At 42.6% G+C, this 24,927-nt stretch overlaps 2 protein-coding genes across 2 annotated transcripts in view; both read left to right on the forward strand.

The window, feature by feature from the left end:
- Positions 1–24,927, forward strand: part of LOC138966865 (choline transporter-like protein 1) — a 227,803-nt gene that overhangs the window by 124,141 nt on the left and 78,735 nt on the right. The gene's annotated exons all lie outside the window — the stretch shown is intronic.
- LOC138966857 (uncharacterized) lies at positions 1,558–6,363 on the forward strand. The gene is made up of 2 exons (XM_070339225.1): positions 1,558–3,011; positions 3,998–6,363. The coding sequence occupies exons 1-2, from the start codon at positions 2,021–2,023 to the stop codon at positions 4,942–4,944; spliced, it is 1,938 nt and encodes a 645-aa protein (XP_070195326.1). The 5' UTR covers positions 1,558–2,020; the 3' UTR covers positions 4,945–6,363.

Genomic DNA, 24,927 nt, shown 5'->3' on the forward strand with positions numbered 1-24,927 from the left:
CTAATTCTAGCTTACAGTATGTGCATTACAGAACCAGAAACACTTATATCTGTCATGAAAATTTTTCGCAGAAGATTTTGTTCTGTGTTTTTCTTTCCAATGTTCTTGTTTAAACTGTGCATTTCAGTTATGTTGCAATTATCGCTTACAGCATGTTCTAATGGGTGGTCCCGCCAGTGTCAGGGAGAAATGCCAGTGGTAATTTTCATGGAATTGTTTTTATGTTTAGCTGGTGGCTCTTTCATTTCAATACACACTAATGGAGTCGGATTTTCTCTCAACGCTTTTTTTGGTGCAAGACCTTCGGTTCGGGGCATATTAATCTAGGGGTCGACGTTTGTCCGAATCAACTTAGAAAATACTCGACATCCATTAGGCCAATCAATAATTGTATCATTCAGTGTTTCCAAGCTTTTGATGAATACCTCGGAGGCGAAATACCCCAGCAAACACATTAACGCATTGCAACATACTGTTTTTTGTGTGTCGAAAATCGTTTTCAAATAAAACGTCTCGCAGACATAATGGACGCAATTGTTGTCGGTTAACTGATGTATTTTTCCCGCTCGGATCTTGTTTCTACTTTTTCTTCTTTTAGTTCATTTAATGTGAAGGTGCAGAGGGAAGTTTTTGAATTGGTTTCCTGACAAAGGGGGATAGAGGCAAGCGATTTGCGCTGTTGATACGGTTGTTCTGGTGATGTTTGGCGGGGCATTAATTCGCATTGTCACAAAGCTGTGGAATCTGCCTCCAGTTGACAAAGCCTGACAGGGAAGTCCGGTGCCAGACATAAGCGAGTTGTTGCGGGGGGGGGGGGGGTGGGGGTGGAAACAAGGCTGTGGTTGGATTCCAGTGCTCAGTCCCAGAGCAGCCCTGTCAATATGGACTTGTTCCCTCCTTCACTGACGACTATCTTGCTCCCCATTCTGCCCCTCTTGCGCTACAATGCGTTCAAACTGGTAGGACTGACCATGACTTTCTCTATTTTTGAAATTTACCTGCGTTTTAAAACTATCATATTCATTTCACCACACTAGATTTGGAGTTAGAGACTGTATGTCTCATGCCCAACTCTGAGTTGTTGTGGTGCGGGGCATTGTGTATAATTATGTATCTCTCGTTCTGTAGTGAAAACATGTATGGACCGTCAGAAAACTTGCAAGTGCGAGACACCTGATTTTATTTAATTATTTCTTAGATTGAAATGAGCCTCATAAGACTATCACATCCTTTCTACGAAACCGAAAAATGATGCATGTGCGCAGTTATTTCACAACTCCATATGAAGTCAATTATTTGTTACCAACAACGTGTTTCTTGTTTTCTACCCAAAGTCGCCCATTAGAGATCACTAGCTTTTGTTTTACTCAACATGTTAACGATTTGACAAGGTTTCACAAGATTTTTTTTTTCAACGACAAAGTGCATCAGAAAGAGAAAGGGAGAGAACCACTGAAATGCCAACAAATAAAATGCAGCCGAAATCGCTCATAAGCAATCCCTCGGGGCAATAGCAAACGCATTATCCTTAAGGGGATGTGCGGGGGTGATTTTTGAGCTTTTGGGCAGATTTGGGCATTTAGACATTTTGACTGTTTGGAAAACTGTGGTCATTTTTCTTTCAATTTCTGCCGTTGATGTTGCATATACATGGTTTTTTTGTGTAATAAAAATAAATTCAATAAACCAACCCTCGCCTGATTGCGTTCATTTGTCCTGAACTTGCCTTATTATTGCCGATTTTCAACACCTTGATCAGCAAATTTGAGCAGACGACAGGGCGAACACTGCATGACGTTGCATGCTACATAGCCTCCCCTGTTTGCATGTGACCGTTGTTTCGTTATTTTCCGGACTACTTCGGCTCTAACGGAACATTGTCAATGTAGTTCAATCTACGCCAACTTCCTTATACGGAGAGTATGACGTACGATGCGATCTTGATTCGTTCAACCGGGGTCACGTGGTACAACAATGGCGCTTGTTTACAAGCAGTGAAAGTACACGCTCCTGTGCAAAAATGGTTCGCACCAAGCCATCAACAACCAGAGGAGCCCCAAAATCTACGAAAAAGAGGACAGATCAAGTGAAGAGTCAATGGAAGGCGAAGAAATCAGCGCAATCAGCTTCTGTGCTGACTGACGTGACAGAATTTGTGCCGGTTTTGGGGTCGTCTGCTAGTGCTACATTTTCCGCGTCGATTCCTTCAACTGAAAACATTCTCGGCACGAAGACAAGAAGTGAGTTCAAAAAAGAATCGTATGAGAGGTTTGTTTCCGGTGGAGTTGACACTAAGTCATCTGCTGCTACTGAAACCCTGGTAAAAACCCAGAGGGGTGTTGTAGACTTTGCCGAAGTAGACAGTATGGTTGCAAGTTTGTGCTGTCCACAGTGCAAAAACAAGTGCTTGTCTCTTTGCACAGACTCCAGACCAACAAGTGGCTTGGCAGTATTTGCCCAGGTGAACTGTTCTTCGTGCGAAGAGCCTGTGTATGAACAGTATCTGGCGACAAAATTTAAATCCAAGACAAAAGTGTTCGACATGAACAGACAGGCAGTGTATTCCTCGCTTGCTTGTGGACTGGGAGCCACCACATTCAGAAATTTCTGTGAAAACATGGATTTAGCTGGACTTCACCACAAGACCTTTCATACTCATGCCAGCCAACTATTCACACAACTAGAGGGATTCCGGAAGCATGTGTTCAGTGAGACTGTTGCATATGTTCGAGAAGTTCATGCAAGATACTGTGGCACTACTCTTGGTGTCGATGACACCCTGAACATTATTGTGAGCTATGATGGCACCTGGCTTACTCGTGGACACTCTTCGCACATTGGAGTTGGGTGTGCTGTGGACTTACTTACTGGACTCTGTGTTGATGCCCATGTCATGTGTACCTACTGCCAGGTGTGCGAGTCTACGGGGCAGAAGCTGTTTCAGGAAAAACCAGAGGAGTATGCGGCCTGGCTCGTGGACCACTTGGACAAGTGTGAGGTGAACTATAAAGGTAAATTATATTTGTTTGCACAGAAATATTTGAATAGAGTTTATTTCAAATTTAAGCAACTTACTCAAATATAGCAAATTACAAGTAAATGTAATAGTGATGAGTGGATATTATTTTCCATGCATTCCAGTGAAACTGAAAACCAAAACTAAAGGCATGGATGATGGATTACAAAAAAGCGTCATAAAGACAGATCATCAATTTATGATAATAATAATGAAAGTTGTAACACATGCATATATAAATCCAATTTTTAAGAATAGTTCAGGGCATGGGGGAGTGGATGTGTGTGATGAAAATAATAAGAAAACACACACAGATAGAGAGAGAGAGAGAGAGAGAGAGAGAGAGAGAGAGAGAGAGAGAGAGAGAGAGAGAGAGAGAGAGAGAGAGAGAGAGAGAGAGAGAGAGAGAGAGAGCTGTATTTACAGCATGAAGTGAGATTCACAAGTCTTCAGAATCAACGGGCTTAGAACAGAGGGAGCTAGTAGTGGTCAGGGGGTGGCAAATAGTTTACACATACATACATGTATACATGTGTGGCCACATACATACATGTACCGTATGTATGTGTGGCACAATACAAGTGTATTTAAAAATGTTCAAATAGTATCAACTGATGAATATTATGCTTAACGTTTACAATCTAACATGTTCAGTGCCACAATATAACATGTTCTCACCACTATTAATAGGTAACATGCGCCTTGAGTCGCCTTGTGGGGTGAGATACGTGCGCGATATAAATCCTCGTAAATAAATAAAAGTAAATAAATAAATAAATAAAAAAATACCTGCTGCTAGAAATTTAATATACAGTAATTTGGTAATTCCATGTTTATTTCAATTCTTTTCTGTATTAATTATAGTTGAAGTATTAGCTGTACAATGACTGTGAATAACACATGCGTGCACACACACACACACACACACTTAAAAAATACTCTGTTTGCAAATTACATTTCTTATTTTGTTCTTGTTTGCAGGCTCATCAGGGATGATGGAGGTGGAAGCAGCCCGTGTCATATGGCGTCGATCGGTGAACACCAACAAGCTTCGCTACACAACACTTCTGTCGGACGGTGACTCCAAGACTTTTACAGAGCTCAACGACATCAAGCCCTATGGTGAGGATATTCACATTGACAAGGAAGAGTGTGTGAACCATGTGAGTAAACGACTTGGTACAGCTCTTCGCAACATGGTGACAGACTGCCGAAAGCGAGGGGTGACTCTTGGTGGACGTGGAAGGGGTCAGCTGACAGGCAATGCCATACGCAAGCTACAGATTTACTACAACCGGGCAATTCGTAGCAACAAGGATGTGTGTAGCATGAAAAAAGCAATCATGGCATCACTGTACCATTGTTTTTCCACTGACGAAAATCCACAACATGAACTTTGTCCTGCTGGAGAGAGCTCGTGGTGTTTCTTTCAGGAAGCGCTGGCGAAGCACCAAGTTCCAGGTCCACACAAACACCTCATCCACACACCCCTCAATGAGGAGAAGTTAGCTGCACACCTGTTGCCCATTTATGAGAGACTTTCTGAAGAACACCTACTCAGCAGATGTGTTTCTGGCAAGACACAAAATGCCAATGAGTGTCTCCACAGCCTCATTTGGTCAAGATGTGCTAAGGACCACTTTGCTTCCCGCAGTCGTGTTGAGTTTGCAGTCTTGACTGCTATTAGAGAGTTCAACTTTGGACCTGCTGCTGCTGCCGACTCTGCCCAGTTCTTCGGATTCCAGACTGGACATCACATGAAGAGGCTTGGAGCAGCCAGGATGCACAAGAGGGTGCGGAACAGTCTGAAGGCTGTGAGAGACAAGCAAAGTAAAAGGAGAGACAAAGTGCGGGCAGCCAAGTCAAAGAGACTGGAAGAACTTGTTCAGCTGGAAGGTGGCCCTGCATATGCAGCAGGCATGTTCTAAGTTTTGACTATGTAAATGTTTTAACATAGACGGGGAATCGAGACGAGGGTCATGACTCATGGTGTGTTTGTGTATAAAGTGATTCCGAGGAAACTACTGGACCAATCTTGATAAAACTTAACATGAGAGTTCCTGAGTGCGATATCCCCAGATGTCTTTTTTCCATTTTTTGGAAAGATGTCTTTGATGACGTCATATCCGGATTTTTTTAGGCAGTTGAGGCAGCGCTCTAACACCCTAATTTTTCAACCAAATTGATTGCAATTTTGGTAAAGCAATCTTCGACGAAGTCCGGACTATGGTATTGCATTTCAGCTCAAAATTTTAAAAATAAAGTAATGAGTTTGCTTGTTAAGTTTGTCATTAAAATCTAATTTTTAGTAACAAAATAAACTTTGACTGCATTGCATTCCTCATTTTTTCCTGAATTCAAAAATATATAGATATGTCATGTTCACTCTAACAATGTGCTCAGAATTACAGAAAATAGGTTTAGTAAGTACTATACGGTCTCATGCTTTGCGGAGACGAGCGTGATCCGTCTCGGTATTGTTAGCCGAGACTATCTTAATGTATCTCGTAGTCTTGGCGATGACTGGTTTGTGGTGTTGATATTTAAGTTTCATACTGATTGACTAAATGTTTTTATATTGCTTCACGCGACTTGTCATTGTTATTGTGGTTAACATTATTCTCATATATATTGTGGTTATTGTACGCATATGTGCAATTAATGACTTGGGTACGTTTCGTAATTTGGAGCTAGCTTGTGTGTGTGTGTGTGTGTGTGTGTGTGTGTGTGTGAATGTGAACGTGAACGAGTGAGCGAGCTTTTTTTGGTGTGCATGCTGTAATTGGGAGTGTGTGTATGCATTGTTTGTAACTCGGGACAAACAATTTTCATAGTGTACTGCACATGTTTGAAATAACTTATGTTTTATGTCTTCCCTAACTTTTAAACTGTGTCTCTAAGGTGTGAAAGACATTCCTCAGTGTGGAATTTGGAGATACATGTATGTATTTTGAGTTTAATTACAACTATCAATGGTTTCAAAACAAATTGTGTGCGTTTTTGCCTTTTCCTCAGTTTGCATGTTTTGACATTTGGGAACGAAATGATTTCAAATCTACTGGTTAGATTTCTGTGAAATTCTGCATACTTGTACTTTTACATACTATCTACAGAGTTACCATTTGAATAATGAATCGGAAAAGAAATGTTGGCTTTACGATTTTTTTAATATTAAATTTTACGCAAAATTTCAACATTATGATAAAAAAAATTTTTTTTAAATAACTGTAATACTCACAGAAAAAATAAATGGTAAATCTGTAGATATGATCTAAATCTATATTTATGCAAAATATTGGACAGAAATCGAGCATTTGGATATGGAAAAAACGGTTCCTAAAATCCAATATGGCTGCTGTTTACTTTTCTGTTTCTATAGCAACGACATACACAATAAACAAACACATTAACATTTTTTAATTCAGAGACCATCAGTATTATAACAAAAGCGACACAAACAGTGCTGATCATCAGATATGGAAAATAGCGATTTGGCCCTCACATGGCCTTAAACGACATCCATTTAACGCTTTCAGGGCTGGTCGCACCCGGTCGCCTCGCCTTAATTTGCAAGTTAGCGAGTCTGTGAAAGCCCTCTTTTGTGCCTTGATGTTGACGGGGTTAGTTTACGATTGAAAGGTTTGTTTTGTCCATAAATATTTTCACACTGCCCTCGGCGGTGATTTCTCGTCTCCGGAGGTCGAACGCGTTCGTTTTTACATGATTTTATTTTCTTCAGTTGTAAGCATGACTAGTTTTGCTGATTTTATTTTTCGCGTCTGCTTTAACAATACAGGGAACAGAAATAACATTCGGTAGAGTGAAAATTTGTTATTGGAAACGTTACGCGTGAATAAATGCTTTGTACAGCCGTGGTTGGAAAATTGACTTGTTCCGGACAGAAAAACAAACGCTGCACTTTATGCTGTTATCTATTTTATCAAATCAGTTAACTTTTATTGGAGTGGATAAAACAAACAGGTCCCGCAGTGGGGCACTGCGGTTATGAAATTAAAGGCCCCTCCTGTTTTTGGAACCGCAGGAGCTTTCTAGTTTGCTGTTAGGTAGATTTTTGGTTCCTCTTTCCTGTCATGCTCTCTTTTTCTTCATGAATTCTTTTCTTTTTTCTGCCTTCTTGCTCATTCACCTGTATTTTTTCCAAAAATCTCTTCTCTTGCCGCTTGTCTCGCGATTCATGTATAGTTTAATCTGTTAGTGTTCTGATGTAAGTCCAGCAGTAGATAGGTTAAGCCTATTTTAACATACTGGAAACTGGTAATCTTCCAGTAGGTATTAATTTAGTTTTACTAAAGCCTGCTGGGACACAAGTAATGGGTTAGTGCATTTGTAAACAGGAATCGCTTGACAAGTGGCCCCCTTCATCCCCCCCTTCCTCGTCCTGATATGGCTCTGCGTAGTCGGCTGGACGTTAAGCAACAAATAAACAAACAAACAAAAAACAAACAGGGCTTTTGTTTCGCAGAAAAATGTGTAAAAACGCTCGTGTTTTGTGTCTTATCAATTGAATGAAGGACCGAAAGTGCTCAGCACGAAAGCACACAGTAAATAGGAATTTTGTTGCAGGGATTGATTAGTTGATTGATTGATTGATTGGTTTATTGATTGATTGGTTGGTTGGTTGGTTGGTTGGTTGGTTGGTTGGTTAATTGATTTAAGGCCCTCACAACCTTAGTTCAAGCCATAACTGCGTAATAAAAACTGCCATAGAACAAGCAACTCACATCCTTAAAACAAGGATCAACTTTAAGTTGTAGACTTTGCGATATGGTAAAAGATCACCACAAACTGCAGATGATCGTAAAGTTGACTAGTACTTTGTCATCTTCCGAACAGATGCACAATATCAACTCCCTGAGTATGTGCTCCTAGATGACCCTGTCAGGTTGCCAAGTCTCGAAACCATGACTAATAATAATCGGTCCCCATGACGCCCATTAAAATAACAGATCGGTGTCCTGAAACAAAAGCTGTGGGCGAGAATGTTGTTACTATCTGATGGGTGGAGACCTTTTAGTGTAGATTTCTTCTTGACAAATCTTGTAATATATGTCAGAGATTTGCAGTCAACTCTTTGTGTGTGTGTGTGTGTGTGTGTGTGTGTGTGTGTGTGAGAGAGAGGGGAGGGGGGAAGAGAGAGAGAGAAGGAGAGAGAGAGTAGGGGCTGGCGAGTGAGACGTTTTGGAAAGATGATTGATGGGGATGATCGGAAGCAGAGAACGGAGAATTAGGGAAGGGGAGGGGGGAAGGGGAGTGACAACTATGGGGGAGGTGTGCGTGTGTATGTGAGGGGGTAGTGAGATTTGGATCGAAGCTGAGCTTACGCCGGTGGAAGGGTTTTCCCTGCAAATGTCAGCAGCAGAGGTGATAAGTCAGCCACAGGAACTTTTTAAGAGGATAAATAATTTTGGCCTTAGCTTACCGGTGTTCATTTCGTCTTAAAAGTCTTGCGGAAATAACAGACGTCCTCAACCTTTTTCAGCGTTGCACAAAAAAATGCATTCATGTGCGTAGAATTTTAAAATATTTACGACGTGATTGAACAATTTATATATTTATTAATTGGTCAAATGGATAATAATGGTACTGTTATAACAGTGAGCCGTCACATGTGCTGCGCTAAGTAACTTAACAGTCTTTGATTTCTTCTTTCTTGTATTTTTAAATTAGTTTTGGCTATGATCTGTTGCAAAGATTAAACACACACACACACACATGACATACACGACATACACAGGACATACACATGAAATACAAATGCCACTCTTTGGGGAAAGGTAGGAATGACAAGGATAGTTAAATTCAGACTCACCCTGCTAAGCCATACCACACACGACCTGTAGCGATCGAAATCTCCTTTTAGAGCAACGCTAACATTAGTGCTTGTTGACAAGTCTAGGGTCGTTCCTCCAGCAATTCTTGATCAACTCTTGTGTGTATAAGACAGTGTTTACAAGGCAAATATCAAGCACCAACGGTAGCTCGGGTCTATACCCTGGCCTGTACAACCACCCCTCCCGGTCTCTGTGTTGTAGTCCTGCCCTACTACAGTGTCAGTGGGACCCTCCTTGTAAGACCTCCAAAAATCAAACAACATCCGGTTTTAAAAGAGGGGTGGGGGTATGGGGGTACCGTTCTCCGTCGCGATATAACCTTCGTGGTTGAAAACGACGTTAAACACCAAATAAAGAAAGAAAGAAAGAAAGCTACCGTTCTTCCCACTCGATCGCAGGATCAAGGTCACCGCCACATGTCTTTCAAGGCTTGTACATGCACGAAGAGCATCCTTCCACTTGGTCACATACCAAGAAGCATCGGCCTGACTGCTCTGTGTACAGCAGGGTTTAAAAAAAAAATTACACAGATTGACATGGTTGTCAAATTTCCACTCTGCACAGGAAGCAGCCATGCTATTGATTCTTGGTATGTGTCTTCAATGGAAGGATGCTCTTATCACATAAAACCCCTGGACAGCTCCATGGCGGTTGACGTCATTGCCTAGATACGTGTCTTTAAAATGGACACAATGAATAGAACACAATGAAAAGCAGGGTCTTTAAAGGGGGTACCACTGTATCAGCTCTAAGAAGGCGGATGAGCTAGCAATATCATGTGCCCCCTCCCCTCTCTCTCCCACAATCTTTTTGATTAAAGCTTTGTTGCCCGGAGACCTTCTTGGGGTGTGGTGCTAGCTTATGATGGGCGCATTAGTCTGTACGGGTCGCTGGGTGATAGCTCTGGTAATATTGTAGCTGGCGAGTGTGGATTAATCTTGTGGGACTCTCTTTTTTACATTTAGTCAAGTTTTGACTAAATGTTTTAACATAGAGGGGGAATCGAGACGAGGGTCGTGGTGTATGTGTGTGTGTGTGTGTGTGTCTGTGCGTGTGTGTGTCTGTCTGTCTGTCTGTGCGTGTGTGTGTGTGTAGAGCGATTCAGAGTAAACTACTGGACCGATCTTTATGAAATTTGACATGAGAGTTCCTGGGTATGATATCCCCAGACATTTTTTTCTTTTTTTCGATAAATGTCTTTGATGACGTCATATCCGGCTTTTTGTAAAAGTTGAGGCGGCACTGTCACACCCTCAATTTTCAATCAAATTGATTGAAATTTTGACCAAGCAATCTTCGACGAAGGCCGGACTTCGGTGTTGCATATCAGCTTGGAGGCTAACAAATTAATTAATGACTTTGGTCATTAAAAATCAGAAAATTGTAATTAAAATTATTTTTTTATAAAACGATCCAAAATTACTTTTATTTTATTCTTCATCATGTTCTGATTCCAAAAGCATATAAATATGTTATATTCGGATTAAAAACAAGCTCTGAAAATTAAAAATATAAAAATTATGATTAAAATTAAATTTCCGAAATCGTTTTAAAAACTATTTCATCTTATTCCTTGTCGGTTCCTGATTCCAAAAACATATAGATATGATATGTTTGGATTAAAAACACGCTCAGAAAGTTAAAACGAAGAGAGGTCCACACAGCTATGAAGCACAGCGCTACCGCGCCAAACAGGCTCGTCACTTTCACTGCCTTTTGCACTAGCGGCGGACTACGTTCAGTTTCATTCTGTGAGTTCCACAGCTTGACTAAATGTAGTAATTTCGCCTTACGCGACTTGTTTTGGGTTTTTTTTTGGGGGGGAGGGGATGTTTAGAGGGGAAGGGAGGGATAGCTTGGCCAGCAGTGATGAACTGATGGTACATGGTGGTTTTTACATTTTAGTCAAGTTTTGACCGATCTTCATGAAACTTGACGAGAGATCCTGAGTATGGTATCTCCAGACCTTTTTTTCATTTTTTTGAGAAATGTCTTTGATGACGTCATATCCGGCTTTTCGTGAAAGTTGAGGCGGCACTGTCACGCTCTCATTTTTTAAACCAAATTGGTTGAAATTTTGGTCAAGTAATCTTCGACGAAGCCCGGACTTTGGTATTGCATTTCAGCTTGAAGGCTTAAAAATTAATCAATGAGTTTGCTCATTAAAGTTGTCATTAAAATCGATTTTTGCAAACAGATTGAAATTGATTGCATCGTATTCTTCATCACATTCTGAATCTTAAAATGTGATCACAATTAACGAAAATAGATTAATTAATCTTACGATTAAAATTTAAGAAATCGATCCAAAAATGATTTCATCTTATTCTTTATCATTTCCTGATTTCAAAAACATATAGATATGATAGGTTGTATTCAAAACAAGCTCAGAAAGTTAACAAGAATACAGAAAAGCGCGCTTTCCTGCTTAGCACAATACGCTACCGCGCTAATCTGGCGTGTCAATATCACTACGTTTTGCACGTGGGAGGTGAGCGATTTCCTTCACGCGGGGATTGACGAAGCTGTACTGTCTTGGTGAAAAAATACAGTGCGTTCAGTTTCATCCCGTGAGTTCGACAGCTTGACTAAATGTAGTAATTTCGCCTTACGCGACTTGTTATTTAGTGCTCTGCTCTTACGTCGTCATATTTTGCGCCTTGCAACGTATGATTACATTTCTGTTTTGTTTGTGTGTGCGGTGTACTGGTGCTGGTGGTGCTGGTGTGTGTAGGGGGAGAGACTTTTCTATATTCTGTTGAGGAGGTCCACAAGTGCAATGGAGTGGAGCTATAGGGGATAGCAACAGGAGAGAATAAATGGGGAGGGGGGGGAGCGGGGGTTGAAGGTGAGGCAGGGTTAGCCGAAAGCTTGATGCAAGTCGATTTAATCATCCAGGGTGCGGATTTAGGCACGCTCTTTTGGCCAAAGTATGGCTTTCAATTAAAGCTTTTTGTCTTATTCATTACTCCGTTTGTTTGCGCATGCACGGACGATGCAAGAAAAACAGGAGGCGAAACATCCATATAATGAATTCATCATGGTCCCACCGGCCAAGTCAATGAAAGCCAATGTTGTGACATTCGGGCTGTTCTTTGGCCCAGAGGACGTAATGTTGGTGTCTGAAATACAACTCAAAGCATACAATTACGCGTTTCGATTGCAAAAAGAATCTGGGGCTATTTCGACACTTAAAGACAACTGGGTTTCTAAGATTTGAGAATTGTTGAAATCAATGCTGGATGACTGTCACTGATGCACTTTTCCCCCTTCGACGTGAAAGGACGCCTCGTACCCTCCCCCCCCTCGTCCCCTCTCACCCTGTCCTTCGCCAAGCATGCTATTTCTAGTCGCTCCAAGAGTTGCATTACTCAACATTAAACTTAGCAATGTGTTGGGTGTTTGGAACCTACCTCTTGTCATAAGTAACGATGACAGATCGAGACAGTAGACGTGGGACAGTTGTGTCCGGGGAAATATGCAATGATTTAATTATTTTTCATGAAACTGATTCAGAAAATATCTAAGTGAGACAAAAAAGAGACATTTTGTAAAAGAACTCTTTCATTGAACGTTTACACCAAAGTGCATTATGTCGTTTTCCAGAATCGGAATTCTTGATTCTTAAAGCTCACAGTTTCAGACTTCCTGAATTGAAAGAAAGACAAAAAAGCGACGGGAAAATTTCATAAAGGAATGCGTAAATTTCATATTGAAGATGAATGGGGTACAAGTTTGTGGTGAAAAACGGTATAAAAACCGTCCAAAGAATGATGGATGACTATCAAATGTTCCCTGGCCCCGCCTCCCTGGCACGCGCATGCGCACACGCCATTTGGCTGCGTGTGTGGCCAGGAGATGGTGCTGATTGCAGCTGGGGATGATGGGAACAGATTGAGACAAACCGACCCTGTCTTCCCTCCACACACTGGTCTCTGTCCATTCTGCTTATACCGCTTGACTGCTCATGCAAAATGTGTGTGTGTGTGTGTGTGTGTGTGTGTGTGTGTGTGTGTGTGTGTGGCGGGGTGTCAGTGGGTCCCTGACTATTCCACTTCTGTAAATCCAAATTCATTGTTTTATTTAACGACCTTTTCTGCAGAACAGATCATTTCTTATTTGTGCGTTAACTGTATGGATAAAGGTAGAAGCGATTCTAAAGGGGAGTACACAGATTGGCATTCAAGAACTGATCTCTCTGTTTATTCGTTCAAACGTTCACGGTTCTTTGTACGACAATTGCCGTACATCTGAAAAACAGTGGTACATGTATTATCGCAGGACCAAAACAATAACTACCCCCACCCCACCCCAAATAAAATAAAATAAAAACCCACCATAAAAAAACAGCAAAATAGAGCGAAAAAACTCTTGTTCTATGTCGCTGGCTACTTCGGAGTCTCTTCTCTTTTTACATACATGTACATTTGTTTGTTCGCCGAGACTATAATGTCACGTGACGCGGCGCGGCCTAGAATCCATCAGTCCCCCATCTTCTGCTTCCGGGTCGGTCTGGCTCCTAATTAGCTACTTCCGTTCTGACAGATCCCCCTCCTCATCTCCCCTCTCCCCTCTTCCTCCCCTCCGTCCCTCCCTCTCCTCTCTTCTCTTATTCCTTTGAAAGCTTGGATCGATACTTGGTGCTTATCAACACGCTGCCATGAATTATTCACTTCGTCGCAACATGAAAACCATATGTCCTCGGGTTTTTTTGGGGGATGTTTGTGGGTTTGTGGTGGTGATTGTATGCGTCTCGTTTTGTCTGTCTGTGATTGTTGTGGGGAATTATTTTTTCGTTTTTGCATCTGCACCACTTTGTCCCTTTCGTGAACAGCAAATGCACACAGGCGTAATCAAGCAAAAACTAACAAAACTAACCATCTTTCTGACTGTCTATCTGTCTGTCTGTATGTATGGTTGGCTGTCTGTCTCTCTCTCTCTCTCTCGCTCTCTCTCTCTTTCTCTCTCTCTCTCTCTCTCTCTCTCTCTCTTTTGCTCGCTCGCTCGCTCGAGATACCTTGTTCTCCAGCCAGATGCACAAAGAAATCGATACAAGCTCAGGTGATTTACTCTTCTCACAAGCACAATCAGTGAAAAGACGCTGAGACTGAGATTACTTGAACGTCTGTTGCTCTTATTACATGTTAAGATGTGCATCTCTCTCTCTCTCTCTCTCTCTCTCTCTCTCTCTCTCTCTCTCTCTCTCTCTCTCTCTCTCTCTCTCTCTCTCTCTCTCTCTCTCGCTCACTTTCTCTCTCTCTCTCTCTCGCTCACTTTCTCTCTCTCTCTCTCTCTCTCTCTCTCTCTCTCTCTCTCTCTCTCTCTCTCTCTCTCTCTCTCTCTCTCTCTCTCTCTCTCTTTCGGACAAATATATAAATAGACTTAGTTCACCCCTTGTCGGAAGAACAAATAGGGAACGGGATAGAGATAGAATCTGTAATAGATGTTTTGTCACCTTACACACCAAGAGAGAGTGAGAGACAGAGGTAGGCAGGCAGGCAAGGCAGACAGACAGAGAGTTTACATTCAGTTTAGCTTAGGAAAAACTGAACCTCAGATAGAGACAGAGGGAGAGAGACAGAGAGAGAGAGAGAGAGGGAGAGAGACAGAGAGAGATCCAGAGGGTCCATTCCTCCGCACACTTAACTCTTTCTGCAGAAACCATTGATCGATACTCCACTAAAAGCGCGTGATTTGGCACTGATTGCAATGGCTTCTTTGTCTCGCCGATCGAGGGTCCACATTTTCGCCAACGGAAGATAGGAGGTTTCCTTGATTGCAAATAGGATCGTTCGCCATGCATGGTCAGTTGTTTGCCGTCTGGTTATTATTATCATCATTAGCCATTGTGGTCATTTCTGCTCGTATTGCCATGGCAACCATAGAGGCAATAATTGACCATTAGGACTTGTGTGTACCTTCCGCACTGTTTTAAGTCTTGATGAAGAACAGTCTTTATATTTACAGCCTCGCGCGTTTGATGTTTCAGTAAAAGCTCGTGGTTCGCCGAGAAAGGCCGTTAAGAACGAAGCACAACACAAAATTGTTATATGTTATTTGCTTCCCCCCCCCCCCCCCCCCCGGCCATGTTTTGCAGCGCTTATGAATTGTCCTGCCGTTGAAAAATTATAACCGAATTTAATATTTGTTCTGTCAGTGTAAATTGAATTCTGATATGTTTGTGGCTGTTGGGGTTGACACCTCCCTATAGTGCAAATTTGGTTCCATTCTGCAACTAAAGAATGAAACCAAACTTTTACAGAAACTCTTTATATATCTGTAAACTGAGACTTTGCAAGTGGCATCTAGAATTCAGACGTTTTTATGTGATCTGTACCATCGAATGTTGAGGCTGGCTCTTGAATCTGAAGTGTCAGATGCATTTATTAATGGCCGCAGGAGCGGTCATCTATTGGAATACATTCGGAGAGGTGACATGTCTCGTTTGTTATTACCGTTCTCACGAGATCAGTTACAGGTGTTTTTTCTCTCTCTCTGTATGTATGTCTTTGTCTGTGTCTCCCTCTTAGTCTCTCCGCTTCTGTCTTTCTATGTCTGTCTCTGTCTATGTGTATGTGTGTGTGTGTGTGTCTCTCTCTCTCTCTCTCTCTCTCTCTCTCTCGCGCTCTCTCTCAGTCTCTCTCTATTTCTCATCCGACTCCTGGCACACAGATCAAAGCAGAGGTTAACTTGAGTCCACGTGTACCCAGCAGGAGGGGGGTGATTGGGGTTAGAAGTTGAATAAGCACTTTGGTCTTCAGTCTTTGGGTTATAGCTTTCAGTGGAGAAGATGCCAACATGAAATTGCACTATGCTCTACTATTTATTGTCCTTGTCTATCGGACACGAAGAAGGGAAGCTACAATCGCCCCAGACCATACATACTCTTTGTTTCCTGAGCCTGGACCATTGAGACGGTTACCTCATAGATCTGTTCATTCTTCAGTTTGTCGGTGTCAAAAGTTATACCCCCATTCCACACAGCCGTTCTAGGTCCCGTTTCTGTACCAACCAAGGACTGCTGCCACAACAATGGAACGCTGCGCAAACGGCCGTTTTGGGCATCTTTCAGCAGCGTCTATTAGTCTGACCATGGTGACAGCCGTCCTTGGTCGGTAAGGGAACGGGACCTAGAACGGATGAATGGTATGACAACTCAGTGTGTGAGAGCGCTACCGTTGCGTTACCGTTGTTTTAAGTTCCTTTAACGATCCAAGCGTTCTGTTACCGATGGGTTGAGGTTCCATTACCGTTCATTCTGATCGGGAGGGGAACGGCTAAAATTGTGAACATGCAGCCCAAACTCAGCCGTCCCTACCGACCCTACCGTTCAAAGCAGTTCCGTTAACGATCAGTTACGTTCATTGCGGTTCTCTCCCGATCCCTCCCGTGCCCGCACCGTTCCTTGGTCGGTACGGGAACGGGACCTAGAACGGTTGTGTGGAAAGGGGGTATAAGACTCGACCACTTGGCTTTTGGTGGAGAAAGATGGAAGGTCTCTGGATATAATTGAAGAGGAGTAGTCTTCCTTTTAGAAAATGTGTACTCTGTCTTGCATATTATAAATGTGTGCTGTCGGGGCTGGGTAAAGGGAGTAGGGGGTGGGGGTGGGTAAGCGAGGGGTAAGAGAGACGAAAGAGAAAACTGGACAGGGAAAAGCCACTGCCTGAAGTATTCAATAAAGCCACACAACACAAAAAAGAAAATACCACATATGCAGGTTTTCAATTCATATTTTTTCAAAGTATCTGCACAAGCAAGTGTGCCCCTGTGAGTATGTACGTGGCTGCTTTCATGGGGTGCCTGTATTCTCAGGAATTTGAGGATTTCTTTTATCTCTCTTTTTCTGACACTGTTGATTTAACGTCATTTTTACAGGACAGTTTTTTTCCTTTCAGTTATAAGTTGTAATAGTTTGACCTTATTGTTTTAGGACAAGTAGAGCTCGTTCACCAGTAGCAAAGACTCACTCAGTCCGTCGGTGTGCGTGGGTGTGTGTGATGGGGAGGGGGGGGCTCTCCCGTGACCGGCCACCTGCAATGTACGGACAGGTTTGCACTGGCCCAAGGGTGTCCGTTCATGAGAGGGACTGCTGTAACAGCAAAACTAGTGTGATACATAAGTAATCAATTTATCCACTTGACTATATTCACAACAGGGACCTATCACTCTTCTTTGCATGTTTTTATGCCTACGCATTTTCAAATACTCTGCAACACATGTAACCCAAATTCAACATGTGCCCGTAAAATACCGCTTCTTTTATGAAAACATTGCTTCGGCCATGTTGATTTTAATCAACCAATTTTCTTGTGTACTCTGTGATTGCATTACCATTTCAAACAAGTAGGCTTACATACACAAGTACGTGTGAGTTTAATGCAGATGTTTTTTACTGGTTCTTTCCACTGAGATAAATAACCTGTAACAGCAAAAATGTACAACAAGGCTTGACATCATCGCTTTTTACCTACGATTGCTATATTCCTGCAGAGAAAAACGTGGACAGAGAACTTGACCAGAGCGTAGGCATAATAATGACCACTTAGCCTCGGTAAGTGTAAACCAAATAGAGCTGAGATGCATTGGCTGAATCAGAACTGATGCTTTTAGAGGTAGGTAAGGGGGGGGGGTGGTGTAATGGTCATCGTCGCTAGAGAGGTTAATAACAAACGATGGACTATGTATGGGCTCTGTGACTGAAATAAAGTTAAGTCCAGTGCCACTGAGCAGATTGGTTCACGTCAATCGAGCAGGGTTAAATAACAGTGCATTGGCTTCAAGCGTACGGCTTCTGTTCAGTGTAGAAATTTGTTCTTCTTCCACATGGCTGCGATTTTATAGGGGTGTCTGTGTGTTTGGCTGGCTGGTTGTGCCTTAATCAGTGTCAATTTGCATTCACTGAAACAGCGGTCCCCGCCCTGATATCACCCTTCGTGGTGGACTGGGTGTTAAGCAAACAAACAAACAAACAAACAAACAGCGGTCCTGGACGCCAAGTCCAGCAATCTGTACAACAGCCTCTCGACACTTGCAGGACATATTCTGTGGTCACAATCACCAGCACACAGATCCAGCTCTCCGCGCGCGCACACACACACACGCACACACACACACACACACACACACACACACACGAACGCACGCACACACACACACACACACACACACACACAATAAACAAGTGGCAATTGAGCAACTGGCGGCAGGTAACGGTTAACCGGGCCGTTAACGGTCTCTGTCCGCAATGCTTTAGGCTTGTAACCACATAACAGCCACGGGCAATCACCGGTAATTTGCTGGACGCCTAACAATGCAGTCTATCAACCACTCTCTTACCTGTCTTCCACTTCCCTCCCCCTCCCCCGTCCTCTTCACCTCCATTCCTCTCTGTCTCTTCACCGTCCTCATCACTATGCTTTTTGTTGCCAGTCGCATATTGAGGTGGCACTTTGGTTAAGAATCGAGTTATTTACCGTCGTCTTTGACTTAGATGATCAAAACGGTGACAGAAGTGCTCCATTTTTCAGTTTTTGAGCGTTCCTTTCCCTTATCCAGTCATCCTCCTCCCCATCATCCAACCACTTCATCTATTTGTCTCCTTCAAATCATCAGCAGTCTCTACTTGTATTTTATTGGCAACTGTTGTGCGAATGCTTCCATTAACTGGCAACATTTGGGCAGGTGCTCTGTTATTGACGAGTTTGAATGGAAAAGTCATTGCTGTATTTTTTCCTGTTTCGACCTGTCTCCTACCCGTCGCGAACTCACCCCCTACCCTAGCTCCTACTCCCTCCTCTCTCCTCTTACCTGTCATCCTCTGGTGCAGTGAGAGCGGCCCAACTTTCCATGAGGATAATAACTCACAGGACAATTTACCTAATACTGTATCATTATCCTTATCCTGTTTGTCTCCTTGGAGCATGTTATCTTTGACCTTTCTGTACAAGGGCTGCCCTGACGCATATCTCTGTCACTCAGGCAGATGCTCCATCAGTCACTGAGGTGTTTCAAATCATAACGTTATTGCCGACTCCTGCCTTCTTACGACTACCTTTGATGCGTTTCTATTCAGGTCACCTTTCTAATAATTTCTATCGAAATGTATACGTGTCTGGTTTTATTTGATTTCTTTTTTTACCTCACAGATTTTTGACAGACTCTTCAGAAGCAATATATTTTATCTTTGCTCGTGCGGCGTGTAGAGTCTGAACGTATGATATTTTTGGATGCTTTGGTCTTCATTTCATTCAATATGGTTGTACAATTCTAGGTCTCTGTCATTTTTTAAGTGTGTTGTCATCGGCTTACATGATTTGTAATAGAAATAGCTTTCCTTCACCAGTGGCTTCGCCTCCGGCTTCACAATTCTCTGGTTCTTTGTTGGATAGCTTCACTCCTGTATCTGAGCAGTTTGTTTTGAAGATTTTGAAGAACACAGTGCCAAAGTCTTGTGAGCTAGACCCCATCCCCACCAACTTGTTTTATGAAAACCTTGACCTTTTTCTTCCCATCATAACCAACATAATCAACTCTTCTCTCACTTCTGGCACTGTGCCAATGGACTTGAAAACTGCAGTAGTTAAACCTTTGATCAAGAAACCATCTCTGGATAAAAATCAGTTGAAAAACTATAGGCCTGTTTCCAACTTGCCATTCATTTCTAAAATTCTGGAAAAAGTAGTACTTAGTCAGCTTCTCTCCCACCTTGAAACCAACAACCTCTGCAACCCTCTTCAGTCAGCGTATAGGGCTGGCCACAGCACCGAGACTGTTTTGCTTCGTGTTGTGAATGACATTCTTTCTGCTCTGGATAATGATGACCTATCAGTTCTGCTTCTCTTGGATAACTCAGCTGCGTTCGATACGATCGATCACTCTGTTCTGCTCTCTCGTCTCGAATCTGTTTTTGGCATTCACTCTACCGCTCTTCACTGGTTTAGTTCATATCTACAGGGCCGTAGTCAGTATGTGTCTGTCAATAATCTCTCATCTCCTCCATCTCCTCTCTGTTTTGGCGTTCCCCAGGGATCAGTTCTAGGCCCAGTTTTATTTGTACTATACACCACTCCTCTCTCTGCCGTCATCAAGCAACACGCAGTCAATCACTACCTCTTTGCAGACGACACACAACTCCAACAAGCATGCAAGCCTACAGAAATCCAAGCGGTGACGCACACTCTCCAAAACTGCACTTCAGATATTAAATCATGGATGACAAACAATATGCTCAAGTTAAATGATGACAAGACTGAATTTCTTCTTTTCTCTGGAGCTTCCTCTTCGACCACTTCCCTTCCAGCCTCCATCACAGTAGGTTCTAGTGACATTTCTCTCTCTGATAGTGCTAGGAATCGTGGGTTCATCATGGACTCCCACCTCTCAATGAAACAACACATCAAAAAAGTCTGTCAGACATGTTACTTTGAGATCAGAAGAATAGGTTCCATAAGAAAATTTCTCACTGTTGATGCCACTAAAACTCTCGTTACATCCTGCATTCTGTCCAGATTAGATTACTGCAACTCCCTTCTCATAGGCTGCCCTGACTCCACTCTCCAACCCTTGCAAAAAGTACAACACTCTGCTGCACGTCTCATTTTCAGAGCACAGCATCGACAACCCTGCACTCCTCTCATGAAAGAACTTCACTGGCTTCCTGTATCTGAACGTATTAGGTATAAAGCTGCCTGCTTCTGCTACAATATCATCTCTGAATCGGCACCTGCCTATCTTTCTGAACTGGTCTCTCTCTACACTCCCTCTCGAACCCTTCGTTCTTCTGATTGTCAAGGTCGCTTTAAACGCAAGGCGCATGGCTTCCGCACGTTTTCGTATTATGGACCTCAGTTATGGAATTCACTCCCCTTTCACTTACGTCACTCTCCATCCATTTCATCTTTTAAGTCCAATTTGAAAACTCACTTGTTCCAACAACACTACGGATAGTTCCTTAGTATAGAGTCTGGGGATGTGAGATGTGCATGATGTGTTGTTTGAATCTGACAATGATTGTATGATTGTTGTATACATGTATTGTTGTTCCGCGCTTTGAACTTTTGATAAGGCGCTTTATAAATGCCCGTTATTATTATTATTATTATTATTATTATTATATTGTTGAACCGTTTTTGGTATGATTCCGGTTCCATCTTGTATAAGTTCAGGCCATAATAGTCCCCGTAAATCCCAGCTCCACCTCTCTCTCTCTCTCTCTCTCTCTCTCTCTCTCTCTCTCTCTCTCTCTCTCTCTCTCTCTCTCTCTTAAATCACACAAAAACAATGAACCCTTCTGCTGTCATTTTATTCTTGTAATTGTGCTAATATTTACTCCGCAGGGAAAACGGACATCCTATTCGCTCAGCTGTAATGCAGCTGTCAAATTCAGTGGAATAATCATTGGGATTGTGAAATCTGCTCAAAAATAAAACATTTTTTAGTTTCCTTCATCTGTTTCTCGGGTTCTCCACCTCCATCACAGCCTTCCGTCCCACCCCATTACTTCCGTCCTTTCTTCAGCAACATTCTGGTGTTATATGTGAAGATCATTTCGTTATCCTCTCACCAAATCTAAATCTCTCCCTCTCCGGCTCTCTCTCTCTCTCTCTCTCTCTCTCTCTCTCTCTCTCTCTCTCTCTCTCTCTCTCAGTCTCTCTCTCTCTCTCACTCACACAAGCGCGCACACACACACCAATTTCAAATCTCTCTCTCACACACACACATACACACACACACACACACACTTCAAATCTCTCTCGCTCTCTCTTCATCGTTCAAACCCCACTGTTATACCGTTTCGCACCCCACCCCTCGTCCCGTCCCCTCTTTCTCACGCGAGCGCACACGCAGGCGACAACGGCGCCTCCACCGTCTGCGCTTCTTCACACCAGATTAACACACACACATCCTCAGTCTCACTCTCACACAGACTCACACAGCACACGGCAACTAGTGTTTATTGCTCTCCACTATACATGTAAGTTCAGGGATGAACCCAGACCACTAAGTGGCGTGCTAATCGCGCTCTCCAACCTGCTACCGCTGTCGTTGCAGCGGTAGGAGTATGTAGCCTACGCCGCGAGCTGGCTAGCATCCCCATCACATCACGCGCCAACGACCACGAGCGTAGTAGGTAAAGCGAGAGAGGAGAGGAATAGAGAAACCTATCGTACGGAGTGGATAACGGACTTTTAGGTGTGTTCCACGTGCGAGTGTTATGTGAGCTGTGCTTCTCTGATCTGGAGTCTACGTAGTCGATGATGCTGGTGGGTACTGAAAGTGTGTGGTTTCTTTTGATTGCTCCGTTCAGTCATTGATGCTGGCTGTGTGTCTTCTCAGTGGTTGAAGATATACGAAGTGAGAGACTGACTGAGAATGTTGGTATAGGTACTATACTGAGAGAGTTTGAGTCTCAAGATCACTTGTATCACTAAAGTCGAATTTCATCTTGTTGGATGTTCATGACATAGAGAGGATGTTAGTAGGTACTGAACGTGTGAGGTGTCTTTTGATTGTTACCTACAGTCATTTATTTTGGCCGTCTTCTCAGTGGTTGAAGATATAGGAAGTGAGAGACTGAGAATGTTGGTAGGTAGGCTATACTATACTGAGATTGTTTGAGTCTCAAGATCACTAGTATTACTGAAGTCGAATTTCATCTGGTTGGATGTTCACGACATAGAGTGGATGTTAGTAGGTACTGAGAGTGTTTTTCCTCTGTGATTGCTTGTAAGTATCAAAGATCTCCTACTGCTAGCGTAGCGGTATAAGATCTTTGTAAATACCACTGCTGTTCAGTGTCTCCTTCTCGTTGTGGGTGTTGGTGCTGAGATGAGTGGAATATTAGTAGGTGGGTTTAGTGTTCGTTTCTGACCACTATTTGTTCCCTTCATGTCGAAAGACAGGATGTTCGTGGGTGCTGACGGTGATGCTTACATCACTGATGTCGAAGGTTTTCTTCTCGCTGAGTATTGTTATTGAGAGATTCAGAATGTTGGAAGGTACTAAGCGTGTGGATTCTCAATATTGATTGTATCACTGAGGGTGAAAGTCTTTTTCTTGTTGAATTACAGCCTGCGAACTTACATTGGTATTGAGAATGTGCTTTCTCGTATTTGCTAGTGTCGTTGATCGTCAGGTTTTTTTTTTATCCGGGTAGGAGGTTTGTAAGCGAGAATTCAACATTGCCAGCAGAAAATATATCCTGTTTGTATCTCATGCACAGGTGAGTTTCCAACACTGAGATTTTCAGCACACGCAAAGTCCTTGAATACCAGAGTCTTCAAAACAACGCAGTGTGATACTTTGTGATGACTGGGATTAGGTGCTTGTATTAGTGACGCAGGTGTGTTTCGCACTTTGTCCAGTGATAGCTGCCGAGATACGTCTGACTGGACGAGTGATGTCGTGTTTCCAATCACTTCTTTTCTTCTTTTCTTTTTAATGAAAAACATGTTTTTGTTTGAATGTTCATTTAATTTCTTGGACTTCATGCTTGAGACCAGGAGACAATTCGATCACTTCTGTTCCACTCATACTAATCCTCTCTCTCTCTCTCTCTCTCTCTCTCTCTCTCTCTCTCTCTCTCTCTCTCTCTCTCTCTCTCTCTCTCTCTCTCTCTCTCTCTCTCTCTCTCTCTCTCTCTCTCACACACACACACACACTCCCTCACTCTCTCTCTCTTTCTCTGTCTCCTCTTTCGCTTTCTCTCTCTCTCTCTCTTTCTCTCTCTCTCTTTCTCTCTCTCTCTCTCTCTCTCTCTCTCTCTCTCTCTCGACATGTGTGGACGTACGGCTATGTCGGCAACGAAAAACACTTTATCAAGGCTTTTCAACAACGCCTAAAAGACTGCTTTATCCAGAACTGGCATAGTAAGCTGGAAGACAGTGAGAGGTATGACACATACAAATTGTTTAAACCTGATTTTGGAAGAGAAAGGTACCTTGACCAAATAGACAATCCATATATTCAAAAAGTGTTCACAAAATTCAGACTTGGGGTTTCACCCTTGATGTGCAACAAACAGAGATACTCTGCAAACGGTTCACATGTTTGCCCACTTTGCAGATACCCTCACGAAAACGAGCACCACTTTCTTTTTAAGTGCCCAGTATACTCGGATATAAGAGAAACTTACTTGGAAAATGTCTTTGAAATTGGTCAACTCGAAAACTCGTCAATGCAGATACTACTAACACAAAACAAAAGTAGGTTGTGGGCACTCTCCCGGTATACATTTTATGCATTCAGGCATCGACAGCAACTGCTAGGCTAAAATGAATGTGTGTAAATGATTTCCGATCGATATGTTTCAACCCTTAGCACTGTATAATTATGCACTTGTTCTTACTTGTCTCTGAGAGAGTATACATTGAAATGGAAACTCTACTCCCCCCTTGTACAAACACAACAGTGTGGTTTACAATAAAAATTCTGAGTTCTGAGTTCTGAGTTCTCTCTCTCTCTCTCTCTCTCTCTCTCTCTCTCTCTCTCTCTCTCTCTCTCTCTCTCTCTCTCTCTCTCTCTCTCTCTCTCTCTCTCTCTCTCTCTCTCTCGTCGCTGGCAGTTGCTGGGTGTTCATGGTAAAACTAAAAGAGCAATACAAACACTGATCTATCACCTACCTGTCCAATTGCAAAAAAATCTCTTTGTTTAATACAACGCAAGATATTGAACTGAGGCTGGGGTAGTTCGCTCTTTTCTGATGCTCCGCTGAAACTTGCCAGGCAGTAGGCGTAAGTCCACGAATATAACATCAAATCCGTCAATACATTACGATAGCGAAAAACCTTCTGACTCTTACGATGCGCAAATCTGTTGTGGTTTCACTTATTTATTTTCTAGGGGTTTTGTTCGACTCTGGGTAATATTCCTTGGTACGACAGATATACTGGTCATGCATGAGTGCAACCGTCAGCACTACGCATTTATGATACTTTTCAAAGTGTCTGGCGTAAATCAGTTTCTACCGATGAGTAAATATTTATGCATTATTGTTGGTGGATAAGTATAATGCAGATTTAATGGATGGTTTTGCTTCGTTCTTATTTTTTGAGTTTA

The sequence above is a fragment of the Littorina saxatilis genome, linkage group LG5, assembly GCF_037325665.1.
Source record: "Littorina saxatilis isolate snail1 linkage group LG5, US_GU_Lsax_2.0, whole genome shotgun sequence".
In the NCBI taxonomy this organism is placed as follows: domain Eukaryota; kingdom Metazoa; phylum Mollusca; class Gastropoda; order Littorinimorpha; family Littorinidae; genus Littorina; species Littorina saxatilis.